We start from the raw sequence: 14,371 nt of genomic DNA on the forward strand, positions 1-14,371 counted from the left end.
TTCCCATATATTTGTATTTCAGAAATCCGCTCCACTTCCCCGTGGGGAGGAGTTGCAGTGGACCGCGTGGCCACCCACTCTCCTCTGGGGGCGGGGGACGTATTCCCGCATTGCCCGGGGGATCCCGGCCGCGTTAGCGACCGGCCAGCCAATCCACTGGCCAGGACCATTAAAGCAGAGGCGCGAGCCGGAGGGCTTCCTCTTTGGCTCGCTTCTTTGGCCTTGCTATGGACCTTGGTTGGTCGCTGTTGAGGGGCCTGGTAGGAATTTTTCCACTTGGCAAATTGGCACAGGTCATTTGGTTTTCGCCTACCTCATAGCAATCATCACAACTTTGTTAGGGTTGCGGTTAGGCATTGTTTGACCTTATGATGGGGGAGGTGAGGTGTGGCCACCATCTGCCCCTCCGAGCTTAAGGGTATTCTGTTAAAGGAATCTGGGGGTGTGGATCTTAGGAATAGGAATACAAGCAATACCCAAGTGGTGGTGGGGGGGGTTGGCGGGGGGGGGAAGGGTAGAGCAGGCTGAAATTGTGTGTAATTGTAGGGAATGCATTATATTGTCTGTTCCCTGAGATCCAGCATAGATAGGTAAGAATCTATTGGTTTTCAGTGAAGGCTGCAACAAGGTAGACAATAAGCTGCTTTGTTAAATATAGGTTTTTGTAAACGATCAAACTCTTCTTTCTCTAGGGGAAATAAAGGAGGGGTGGCTTTCTTTTTGGAAACAAATAGTTGTTTAAAACTCTCTGGGGAGATGGTTCCCTTTCCTTCAAAGCAGAATTGTTGCAGTGAAGCTGGCAACTGCGTTCCCTTTCCCCGTCTTCAACTACAGAGGGCAGAGAGAACAATAATTAGATAAGATTGTTCTGCTGCCTCCCTTTGAAGGCGACAGAATGTGCTGTGCTGCCATTTCCCAGTTTTGTTAGTTCTTAGGTGAATTCAAGGTGGTAGGAAACAGAGCACCATGTTACAGAGACCCATGGAACCAAACTTCAACATGTCTTCCAGAATCCTTGGCTGATGAATGATGTTTCTCTTACGTTTTGGATGAAGGTGGTTGTGTGGCCTCTTAACTTTCTTTACCACTCCCTCAGCTCTAGGTACCAGTGACAAAAGGAACTGGAAACTGGGTCTTATTTCAGCACTGGCAAAGGGACAGCAACCTCCACATCTGATAGCTTGGCTGGTATATTATACATGCAGCTTTGTTCTCCAAGACCTCAACTTTGCTGCCTACACTCCCGGCATCTGCCACCCGAGGCATCTGCCTCACTCTGTCTAATGGTAGGGTCAACCCTGCTCTATGTTACAAATCAAAATAAGCACAATATAATATTCTCAGGAGGTGCTACATCCTTCTTTGAGGCTTTTGCCTAGTGCACCTACACGGTAGCCAGTGTTGTTGGAAAAGGTGGGCACAGGTTGATTTAGACTTTTGCCTTTGGTGGGAATATTCCTATATGGAAGTTCTGGAATAATGTTTCTGGTCACTGTCAGGGATTTCTCTGCATTAGAACCAAACAACTCCAGAGATACATGCACGGTGATCCTCTTATGCAAGGATATAAAACAGCAAAGTGACATGGAACATGTTAACAGGAAATCTCCCAAGCAACCTTTCAAAACAAAGTGAAGTGGTAAACACTAGGTGACCATTATTGTGAATGAACAAGTGAAGCTAGGAATTCCAACTTTAGAGGAGGTGCTATGGGATGCATAATCTGTTTATTTCTAGTGTGGGAGCCTTTCAAATCACTGACATTTGGATGAAACACAGAAGCTGGGTTTTTTTATTATATTTTGGCTGTGCTTCCCTGCCCAAACCTATACATGTCTACTCAAAGGTCCATTTGAATTCAGTGGAACTTACTTCCAAGTAAGTGGGAACAGGATTGCAACCCTTTCAGCAGTTAGTGATCATCTCCTTAGGGTAAGGATAGCCCATGTGATGCTCTCTAGGTATTTTGGACTACAATTCCCATCAGCCCCAGCCAACACAGACAGTGCTCAGGGGTGATGGGTGGCTGTGGCTGTCTTAGGCAATTTTTCTCCATCTATCTCACACAACAACTCTGATTGGTTTGATCAATTCCTCTTTCCATATTCTATAATCTGGTTCTATTGCTAATGTCCTTCCATGTTACTGATTTTCAGCTGTACTTCAGAATACAATTTCATGTTAGATACAAAACCAACTTTTGCCATACAATCCACCGAGAGCAAAAATTCATTTAAATGATCCTGAGGGTAGATATGTGCAGTTGTCGTTTGATGTTGTAAACATCAAGTGACCAGTGTACGGATATGGCCACTTACTCATCCAACTTTCTGTTTGTCAGCTTATTTCATGGCTTCACTTTGCTTTCTATGTTTCCTGAAGATATGAATCAGGTCACTCATAAAAACTTGGTTTTGTTTCTTTTAGCAATGACCAAAATAGAAACTGTGCATTGTGAGTGGTGTAAAATTTGGAAATCGGATCTGCAAGAGCAGGGGTGCCAACTTGAATAAAATATTGGGGGTGGGGTGGTAAGTCCCGCCCCACATAATCAATCACATGACACCCCTCCACTTGAATGGCAATGCCCATCAGATATTTTAGGGGGGGGGGCTGAAGACCCCTCGGCCCCTAGGAGTTGGCTCCTATGTGCAAGAGAAATTGACTCGCCCCCCTCACATGCCCCCCCCAAGCCCAGCAAAGGAACAATAAAAAAGGATTAATCTGAGGCATCTTGAGGGCTTTTTCTAAAATTTCAAACCCAACCTGAATGTACAAGACATCCACCAAATGAACATATTTCCTTTTGGTAAAACCATCTATATTTAGTTTTATATATCTTCATGAATCCTGTCCTATCACTTTCTTCTTTTGCCCAGAAGGTTTTGCTTTCCATTTTGTTCTGGCTCTCAAAAGTAATCCTTGTTTTTTGGCACACTTGTAATTTTGATTGTCTTTTCCCTTGTTTATTTCTTTTGATTATAACTGTTATGCTAATGTTGAACATTAATAAAAAATGCAAATAAAGAATATCTCACCCGAGGACACCAGTGATGAATGAAAATAGTGCTTTTAATATCATTTACAGCAAACTTACAGTACGTTATTTCACATCATCACATATTTCTAAACTCATCTGGAAAATATAAGCTTGCAAAAATACAGAATGCGGTACTCAAAATATACTGAGCACGACGCTTCTCTTTCCCGTTTTTCTCCCTTTCGATCAGACGTACAGCGAGATCTTTCTCGTTTTTTTAAATAAATATCTTTCCCCTCCAAAAAAGAAAAAAGAAAGAAAAGGATTAACATATTAAATTTCTGAAGTCCTGCTAGAACTCCCCCACCCACCCAAATGATAAACCAGCCAAGGCAACAACAACAAAAGAAACCTCACAAAAAAGATTATCATTAGTATCTTTGGAACAAACCCTCCTTTGGGAGCATGATCGATCCAAAAGCATCAGCATGCTGTCCAACTGAAATGGGGGGACAGGGGCAACTAAGCATCAAAAGGGATCAGTTTTAGGCCCCAGAAAGGAAACGCTGAGGAAGGAGGCTGGGTATTAATGCTAGTCTTGGGCGGGTGGGCGGCAAGGTGGGTGGGAGGAATCACTGCATTTGGAAGTGCCTTTACATGTGATTTATAGGTCAGTAGGTTAGAGCGTGGTGCTGATAAATGCCAAGGTTGCAAGTTCGATCCCCGAACGGGACAGCTGCATTTTCCTGCACTGCAGGGAGTTGGACTGGATGGTTCTCAGGGTCCTTTCCAACTGTACAATTCTATGTGGATTCTGGATAAAAAGGGACTCTGCCATCCAGTACCCACCATTCCATCACCAAAGGAATTGCCACTGCAGATTTCACAACTTGCATTGACCCGTCACCCGTTGAATCAGGTCAAAGGCCCACCTAGTCTAGCATCCTGATCTCACTGTGGATAGCCAGGTGCTCGTGGGAAGCCCTCTCCACACTTGTGATTCCCAGAAAACGGTACTCAAATCCTGAGCTTGGATGGACCAATGGTCTGGCTCAGGATAAGGCAGTTTTCTATGTACTAAATCTGCCTCTCTCCTCCACCCCAGGAGTCTAAGAAGACCCCTCTTGCTGGATTAGGCCAATGGCCTAATCTAGTTCAGCATCCTGTTCTCACAGTGCACAACCTGGGAGGAAAACCCACAAGGAGGCCACAGACACAACAGCCCTCTCCTCACTTGTGAGCTCCTGAAACTTGGTATTAACTGCAACTGGTATGTTGCGCTTCTGGAAACAAGATCATATTTGTTTTCCTGCTTGGATTCAGAATGGATCAGGTCATTTTCAGACACATGTCCCCCCCCCAAAAAAAAGAACCTGGGGTTTATAAGGATTCTGCCTGCCTTTGCTTTTTGAGAGAGGCCCCAATGCCAGGAATCGAGAGTCTTGAAGCTCCAGGTGGCTCACCCCTTAAGTGCCCCTCAAGAATTAGGCGGGGTATAATCGTGGCTGCATGGACCCTGCTGCAGATTCTTTTAAAAGCTGAACTTGTGCACCAAGGAAATGCAGATTCTGTGCTGACCAAACCCCCAATTCTGCAAACTGCATAAATTATGCAAATTTGTACAATGCCTAGTATTTTTTTTCTGTCATCTTCTGCCATTCCCTCTATTTTTCATAATTCGGTTTGGCTTGGGAGTGGGGAAGGCAAGGAGTTCTGTTGGCTCTTGAGCTGGGCGGCCACTTATGCACCCCCCCCCCCAAAGAATAAAGAGGAAACGGATTGCATCGACTTTGCATGGGCTAATTCTTATGCATAGATGCTAATTTACGATTATTCACTATCATTTGAACTACAATACATTTCATCCTGGAGGGGAATGTTCTGCATTTCCCCTGCTGCATGCACCAAGGAGCCAGTGACTGCCCCCAAGACTGGCTCCTACATTTTTTTCAGTACCCTAGTCCTCATGAAATATCTGCATGGCGCCAAACAATGTGATGAGAAGTTTTGAGAAAACTTTTTGAAAATGATTATTTCCTCTCTTTCAGCTGGGAAAAAATTGTTACAATCAAACCTGTTCTTAGTAAATTATTTGCTCTAGCTTTGCTGGCTATACCTGATACTTTTCTTATTGCTTACGGCCGTTTCGTAACGGCACTCAAGATGCATGGATTTTTCTTTTTCCTGCACAAGACATGGCTGGAAATGGGTATATATGCTTTTTGTCTTTCCATTATAAACAACATCACAACAAACAACAACAAAAATTGGTATACATTGCATGGTGCTATGGACAATCTCGGTCCAGAAAGCAGCCTGAACATTTTCCATAGAATTTTGAAAGAGATGCTGGATAGGAATGAGAGCAGATAAGATCTTTCCTATTGCGGTGAGACTCCAGCAGATGTATCATTTTAGGATATCCCTGCTTTACCTGGCAGCTCATAAAATGCTAAAACAAAGTATGTACAAACTGTTGCTAATTTTCATTCTGGGAATCCTTTTATCGCTTCCTTCTGCCTTGTTTTGGAAATAAGGTGGGCTCTGAAAACACACATCTCAGGTGGCAAAGACCAGGTTGAAGAGGTGTGTTTTTAGCATTCTCCCAAAGCTGTGAAGAAGATAGATTCACCATCTTTGCAATAACCTTTGATCTTCAACTAATAAAACTGTCTGACTGCCACCATGCAGAGAGAGAGAACTTGCCAATATTGTCCCTAAGTTAGGCTGCAGTCCTAAGTAAATAGTGCTGGGCTGGGAGTGGGGAGATCTGGGTTCAAATTCTAGTGCAAGTCCCTGGATCTCACCCTGCCTTGGCTCGTGGTGATATTTGGGTGGGTAAAATTGGAGTACTCCATGAATGTTGCCTTGAGCAACTTGGAGGAACACACAAAAGGGATGAATAAGAATACATTTTAAACAGAGGACCAGCCAAGAGGAGGTCCAAGAGGAAGAATTGCTCACAAATATCTCAGGAAGACACAAGATCACATTTGTAGCCCTCTTGGGGGAAGCAGCAGATCAGATTTCAGGGCTCTGCTCCTGTTTCACTTTTCTGGGAAAGGGACTTTCCAACCTCATTTGTGTTCTCCAGATTTCTCCATGGTCCAAACACGGGAAACCCAGTTGTCTGGAAATTCCAGAACAGCCAAACCCAGGATCCCAGAGATGGGGTGCTGGCACTATTCACGAAGGCAGCTTTCTCCAACCTGGTGCCCCTCCCCTGATTTTTTTGGACTAGAACTTCAAGCCAGCACAGCCAGGCAGTAGTCCAACACATCTGGAGGGCACCAGGTGGATGAAGACTATGCTAAGAAAAGCCACATTCTGCATTTCAAGCAATATTATGACACTGGAACAGGCCAACCTTTTGCAGGTGACGATGACCCACATTTCTTGTTTCCCTGTATATGGCAGTAGGCAAAATTACCGTATTTTTTCACTCTATAAGACACACCAGACCACAAGACGCACCTAGTTTTTGGAGGAGGAAAACAAGAAAAAATATATTCTGAACTTCAGAAGCCAGAACAGCAAGAGGGATCGCTGCGCAGTGAAAGCAGCAATCCCTTTTGCTGTTCTAGCTTCTGGGATAGCCCCGCAGCCTGCATTCGCTCCATAAGACGCACACACATTTCCCCTTACTTTTTAGGAGGGAAAAAGTGAGTCTTATAGAGCAAAAAATACGGTAAGTTAACGTTCAAATTAGTGCCGAAGCTCCCCCATTGGACCTACATTTTCAACAGATCAAGGATGAAGCATGGCAGAAGAGACCTTAAGTAGGAGAAAGGTTATATCTCTTTAGCCTGTGGGGTAGGGAATGGTTTTGGATTATTGAAATAACGCCCCACCCTCCTGCAAGTCAATTTTATTGGGATCTGACTGCAATGCCCTTTTAGTGGAACCCTCAAGTGAAATGCAATGGCAGTGTTGCATGCTGGGTGAAAAACTAGTCCCCTGCGAATATCTGAGGTATGAAATGGCAAAGCGTAAGGGGCACAGTTAGGCTCTTATACTCCTTTTTGGAAGCTGTCTGAAGTGTGAATGAGACCAAAAGAATGTATCATGCAGACGGATAAGAGAACCTGGACTGGCCGTGACTCCTTGTTGAACTGGCCGTGACTCCTTGTTGAACCTGCAATACATGGCAAGGTCAGGTTTGCTGTTGGATAACAGCTGTGGGGAAACTTTGGCCCTGCAGATGTTGCTGAACTACAACTCCCACCATGCCTGACTCCGGCTGTGCTTGCTGGGACTGTATTAAATATATTAAATATATTAGTTTTAATCAATTTGGATTTACAAGTACTGAAGAAGAGAAAAACAATGACTAATAATAATAATAATAATAATAATAATAATAGACCCTGCACCTGTTTTAGCCTCTGCTGTATTTCTACACCAGAGTGGCTGTTGTGTAGGGTCACATTCATGTTTGGCCACCCCTCCGAGGATCTCATGCCAGTGGTGAGTGTGGCCAAAACTGGCTGTGGCCAGCCCACATTCTTCCTCTCACACAGTTGCACAGCCCCCTGTCCTCTGATGACTTGTGGGTGTTATTGGCCACCATCTTGCTCATCAGAAAATTGATCAGATCATCAGAAGGTGATTTGCCTCCTTTAATTTTCTCTCTATATATGCTATTGTCAAAATTGGGACCCCACCCATGATAACTTCACTTGAGGGGGGAGATTACCCCCCCCAGGCCAAGGGTTAAACTACTCTGGTCCCAAAACAATATTTTGTGATCCTTCCTTTCTTTACTACTGGTACAGATATTTATCTACATTGGGAAATTCTCTGTTGCAGTTAAGAGTCATGGGGCATCTAGAAGTGAGGAAGACTAAAATGTATTGGAAAATATTCATAGAGAGTTTAAAAAAGAAGGAGCAGGGGATGATTGTTGTTTAAAAACACACATACACACACTTCTGCTTTTGGAATAAGCAAGAAATGTAACATAGGCCTAAAATGCATAGAAGTGTGTGATGTGTGTGCAATGGCAAGTTTGGTGCAAGTAGAGCAAAGAGATGCACATCACATCATGGGGGCACTCAAAATGGTTCTCTTCCTTGCAGTGATTTTGGGCACTCCTGGGCTGTCACTGTATTTGCGGGTGGGATTTAATTACAGGCCGGCAAATTCAGGTCACTTTTGCACAACGAACTGTTCCCTCTCTCCCCAAATCAGCCTTTTTGCAACAGAAAAAGTGTGTGTGTGTGTGGGGGGGGGGAAATGCACTAGAAAGTGTGGGCTAATACTTACTTGGAGGCAAGGCCACCTCCCTCCGAGCAAATCAGAATGAACGCTCATTAAATAGCCAACATAATCTAATCACCCGACAAACAAATCAGGATGAATGCTCAATAAAAACAGGTCACCTAGCAGTGACCAAGGAATGGCTGTTCTGCATTGGTGAGAGAGGCACTGTAGTTTTCCCCAAGCTAGTGGCCTGCAGGTGTTTTTGGACTGCAACTCCCATCAGCCGCAGCCAGCTAGTTTCAGGAAAGGTGCCATAAGTAGAAAAAGGATGGTTGCCCTTTGAGCTGCACCCGTGTCACCTTAGGGAGTGGGCTGAACCAAGAGAATTCCCACAGATGAAAGCCAGTTGTTTGCCAAAATTTCCCAATGTTGCAGCAGGCATTCTGGGATAAAATCATGGTGGCTGGTAGCCATCAGTCTCCCGCCCTCCCTCCCTTCCTATCTTGCTTGTCACCACACAGAAAGAGAGGTTTTTACAGGTTTAAGAGACAGGCGAGATAAATGTAGCAAAAGGAAGGTGTCCCTGAAACGGTTTGATTTCATTGCTCACTTCCTACACCATTTCCTCACAAATGAAGAGAGGGGCCAAAATGGCAGGCATTTCCCCTTGGCCCTAAGTGGATAAACAAAATGCTTCCCATATTGAGGTGAATAATTTGCCCTTGAGTATCAGGATTTGTATCTAAAAACAAACAAACAAACAAACAAACAAACAAACAAACAAACAAACAAACAAACAAACCCACCACCCATATATATATTCTCACTATACAGTGGTACCTCGGGTTACAAACACCTCGGGTTACAAACACTTCGGGTTACAGACTCGCTAACCCGGAAGTAGTACCTCAGGTTAAGAACTTTGCCTCAGGATGAGAACAGGCCCCATTAGCTAAAGTGGTATCTCAGGTTAAGAACGGTTTCAGGTTAAGAACGGACCTCCGGAACGAATTAAGTTCGTAACCAGAGGTACCACTGTATATATATATATATATATATATTCATTCACCATACCCCTACCAAAAAAACAAAAATCACAAATCTTGTACAAATGGATGAACATTTGCAGTGGGGAGAGGTGCTACCCTCAACCAAGCCCAGTCCAACCACGTTCCAACTTTTCACTTGGCTCAACCCAAATTGCACTGAAAATACGGGTCGTCCCCCCCCCCCCCGAGCTTATGACAGAATACAAAAATGCACAGTGGTATACAGGAAGGGCAAGCATGTCACCGCTTTTAAACTGTAACATCTCTCTTCACCCTTAAACATCTTCTTCATCTGTATGTACTTTAAAAAAAAGTTCCAGCAGCCTTCCTCAGCTGGGTGCCCTCCGGATGTTTTGCACTGGAATTCCCATCAGCCCAAGCTGTTGCTTCCTGGGACGGATGGGAGTTGTAGTGCAATGCATCTGGAGGGATCCCAGGTTGGAAAATGGCCAGCTTACAGCACGTTCGGCATGGATCATCCAACGCCCCCCTTCCCTCCTTATTCTGGCACAGCCAGGTTCAAACCCTAGCCCCTAATACCAAAATGGAAAGAGAGATGTCAACTGAATGATGCTGGTGCGTTTTGAGTGGTGATGCGTCACGGGCTGGCTTGGGGCATTTCAACAGCTGCCTAGATATGTCTTCTGGGATTGTGGTTTTCGTGATGGTGAAGTTGGATCAGCTGAGGAACTCCGATGTGGCTCCCTCTTTGATGACAAAGACAGAGATGGTAAGAGGAGAATGCTGGGACTAAACAGCAGCTAAGTTTGCATCCTTTTAGCTCTTATTGCAAAGGTTACCCCCAGTGGTACTTGAGATCCAAATGGCGCTTATTCTGGAAAAAAGGCTTCTTTCTTCTGTTCTTTCCTTCTTTCTTTCTCTTTGTCTTTATGCCAAAAGGCAGACAGCTCTCTACTGAAACTCTGGATCCCAAAATGATGCGAGCTTTGCCCATCCATAATGTCACCACCAGCCAACATGTTTGGTACAGCTCCACACCTCCATTTCTGATGCCAAATTTTAAGAATGTTCCTGTTCTCTTGAACCTTGTCTAGCCCTGCTTCTCAGAAAAGGACAGAGTTTCCTCCTCTGTCAGTCTAACTATGTATGAGAGTGTTCTGGAACATCACAGTAGATTTTGAGATATAGTGGTGGCTGCCATTTTGCAAAAGATCGTTGTATATTATATTACATTTTTTCCCATATATCTTATCTATCTTTTTTTTAACTTTAAAAAGGAACTTTGGGTTAGCAATCCACCCTCATAATCACTATAAAACAGACTCCATGTTCTCACACCACTCGTGGTCTTCAAGGTTATAGATAAATTTTGTCCTATGTGATGGATTCTGGCCAATGGGGTCCCGGCCTAGGTTGTCCAGGGTCAAAGTGGAGGCAAAGAACTCAGTAGTGCTTAGTCCACCTTCATGGTTTTTGATATATTTCTTATAGTTCTTCCTTAAGCACTGCCAAGTGGTGGTGTACAGGATGAACGCCAACGATTTCAGGGTTATTGCGATGCTCACGTACAGGTACCTGTAGACAACGTTGTCATACAGAGCACATGCTCCTTGCTCTCCACAGAACGTGCTCCAGAACAGGCATGTGGAATCAATCCCCGCTCCAAAGATCAGGGGAGGTGGGATAAAACCTGTGAAAGCAGAAGATAAGAATGTGAGAAAACGACAGAAGGGATATTTTTTTCCATGTGTGGTGGACTTGCAAAAAAGTGAAGGACTATTGGGAAATCATTTATAATGAGATAAAGAAGATGTATAAGATGATGTTCCCCAAGAAACCTGAAGCTTCTCTCTTAGGGTGATAGAAATAAATATACTGAAAAATTTGGTTAATTTATTTATGTACGCAACGAACATCGTATGCTCAAAAATGGAAAAAGGATGAGGTTCCAACGAAGGAAGAATGGCTTATTAAAATGATGGAGTATGTGGAACTGGCCAACCTAAGAGCAAAAATTAGAGACCAAAATGATGAAACATTCTATGAGGATTGGAAACCCTTTGTAGAATATCTAAAGAACTATTATAATTGCTTGAAAACACGAGGAGGATTTGAAATATGAGCAACAGTAGAAAGATATCAAGGCTAATAATTTAGGATGTATATATGGAATGTAATAAGTTAAAATATGTAGCATTAAAGGATAAACATAGAACATAATGGGGGGATGGGAAGTCAATGGATAAATTAAACGTACTGTTGATAGTAAAGTATGTAAACATTTGAAAACAAAATTAACAAAATTTATATATAAGAAAAGAAATCAAGAAAAGCCATGCTGATTCAGGCCAACACTCCATCATCTTGTTCTCACAGTGGCCAACCAGATGCCTATGGAAAACCACAAAGCAGCATCTCAGAAGAGATATCATTATATCTGCTGGGATCCCTCGAACATCCTTAGCATCTCCATCAACTTTGCTAAAAGAGCTCTCTTAACTGCCATCTACAGCAGCCCATTCCATCAAGCTACACAGGAGAGAAATGGAACATCCAGATCTTTCTATCAGTTCTCCTGAAAGACCAGCAACTTTTGGCTCCTCCTCTGCAAGATGTTCCAGTCCTCGCTGAAGCAACACCAGAGCGCTGTTCTTATGGAGTCTCCCCCTTGAGCTCTCCATGGTGCTGACCTGGTCTAGTCTTTGCTCTTGCTGAAGTCATTGCCTACAGCAGCAGAGCACCAAGAGAAAAGATGAAAAGAAAGCTTAAGTTTTACTTACCCAACAATCGAAGGAGAAGGAAGAGAACTCCCAAAGCGTAAGACTTCAGCTCTGGGCTCACTGTTCTGTACAGGACAAATTCAAGCAAACAAGATATATGTATATATACAATATGTTTGTGTGTATAAAAATGGTTCCTTGCTCCAGGCTTTAATTAATGTACCTGCACACCACTGCCTCATATATATTTTTCTGTCAACCAAGATGGTCCCATCTCCAGAAATTAAATCATTAATGTGCTCCCTTCCCTACCACTCCACTTCTAGGTGCCTTCGGATTAGAAAAAAGTTGCAGTGCCTGGTAAGTTAAGAAATCTAGCAGCATTGTGAACTTTCCCATCCACCGCCTGCAAATCACAACCCCTTGTGAACCATCATGTAAGGAATTCACATTTTTTATATGCTGGATATGACAGGAAACCTTTAGATTGGACCCTCTAGTCCAGTGACTTGCTTCCAACAGTGGAAGCTCAAAAAGGACCATCCTGCTTTCTGCAGCCCCCTCCCCAACCTGCTCCCAGCACCTGTAGGTACTGAATTTTTGAAAGGAAGAAGGAAAAACATTTTTTAAAAAAGTTAGAACGTCACAAGGAGGACAGGCAGTGTGAATGTGCAGGGAGAGGCGATAAAAAATAATAATCTATTGGCCTTGGGTCAAAAGTTTGAACATAAAAACTTAAGACGAGTTTGATGGATCAGGTCAGTGGCCCACCTCTTCCAGCATCCTGGGCTGTTTATGAAGCAGTCCTGGCTCTTCTCGTATCTGCTATAGCAGCTGTGCTGGACAGGTCTCATGACAAGAGTAAGAATAATTGCCTTCCTACAGGAGCTGAGTTTCTGGCGGCCTCATCAGTCACCTAGCTTTCCGCTTTGATGAGGAACCTCTTTCCCATAGTTACATGTTTGGATTGGGATTGGCTGAGTGGTGCAGACAGCTGATTGGCCAGAGAATGGTAGATTGACAGAGATGTTTGCAGAGCTTTCTCTAACATCAAACAGAAGTATAAAATGCGTTGAGAACAGACACAGGAAAGAGTGTGTGGCTTTGAGATTTGAGGGCTTAAAAAAAAATTATTGACATTCTCCTTGGGAGGGCTGTGCACCAGTTTCCCCAGCGGAATAGTCTCCGCTGTGAGCCATGAAAGGGATGCAAAGTTTTGACGCAGCTTCAAACTGGGGAGCAGGATATTCAGATATAACCAGAGCCCCCTGCATTTGAAGTGCTATCATAACACCTCAGTCAGTCATGGCTTAATTCTTAAGAATTCTGGATGCTGTGTTCTGTTAAGGCTCCTGAGAGTTGTTAGGACACCCCTATTCCCCTCATAGGGACACGGGTGGCACTGTGGGTTAAACCACAGAGCCTAGGGCTTGCCGATCAGAAGGTCAGCGGTTCGAATCCCCGTGACAGAGTGAGCTCCTGTTGCTCGGTCCCTGCTCCTGCCAACCTAGCAGTTCGAAAGCACGCCAAAAAAGTGCAAGTAGATAAATTGGTACCGCTCCGGCGGGAAGGTAAATGGCATTTCTGTGCGCTGCTCTGGTTCACCAGAAGTGGCTTTGTCATGCTGGCCACATGACCCAGAAGCTGTACGCTGGCTCTCTCAGCCAATAAAGCGAGATGAGCGCCGCAACCCCAGAGTAGTCTGCGACTGGACCTAGTGGTCAGGGGTCCCTCTACCTTTATTCCCCTCACAGAGGTACAATTCCCTGAATGGTTTAATTATCAATCCCTCTTCACAGTGAACTCTGGGAATTGTAGCTCTCTGAGGGGAATAAGGGCCTCCTAACAACCCTCAGCACATGTAGCAAACTATAGCTCCCATGATTCTTAGGGGGATGCCATGGCTGTTTAAAGCACCACAGCTCTTTAAATGCATGGTACGGATGCGGCCTTCAGCTGGCCACACTTTCGGATCCAGCTCTGCTTCAGCTCCAGCGGCCCCCTTTTCTGTCATCACAGTCCCCAAACGCTCGAAGGCTCTCACCTGATGAGGATGATGACGGAGGGCGTCTGAGCCATGGCTCCGATCATGCTGCAGACACATATCACACAGAGGAATGTCAGAAAGGCTTCTTGGCATCCTGGGGTTGGGCACTTCCCAGGAACGACCGTGGCATTCTCCGCAGGGACCAGACCGAGGCACGTGCAACCCGTGAGGTTCTGGAAGAGAAAGCCCGGCTAAGGAGGCTCAGCTGGCAAAACACAGAGCAGCGGCTTTTCTGCTACAGGGTGTGGACATGACACTCATTCTAGTTTGGGAGCCATGGAAAGGCAAGAGGGAACCTGTAGCCCGCTTGCAAACTGTATTTAACTATGCTCTGGCTTCTGAGAGGCACTGCCAACACACATCACTATTTGTAGCCCATCTGTTTGACTGGGTTGCTCTAGCTACAACCCAG

General features: G+C 44.4%; 1 protein-coding gene across 1 annotated transcript in view; it reads right to left on the bottom strand.

Annotated features, from left to right (window-relative positions):
* Positions 1–9,409: 9,409 nt before the first annotated feature.
* SLCO3A1 (solute carrier organic anion transporter family member 3A1) overlaps positions 9,410–14,371 on the bottom strand; it is a 113,334-nt gene continuing 108,372 nt past the window's right edge. The window contains exons 8-10 of the mRNA XM_081838921.1: positions 13,957–14,132; positions 11,973–12,037; positions 9,410–10,882 (exon numbers count right to left, since the gene is read on the bottom strand). Of these exons, the coding sequence (XP_081695047.1) occupies positions 10,503–10,882; positions 11,973–12,037; positions 13,957–14,132 (621 nt within the window). The 3' untranslated portion in view covers positions 9,410–10,502. The remainder of the gene's footprint in view (positions 10,883–11,972; positions 12,038–13,956; positions 14,133–14,371) is intronic.

This window comes from Podarcis erhardii, assembly GCF_964252035.2.
Source record: "Podarcis erhardii genome assembly, chromosome: 14".
Taxonomy (NCBI): domain Eukaryota; kingdom Metazoa; phylum Chordata; class Lepidosauria; order Squamata; family Lacertidae; genus Podarcis; species Podarcis erhardii.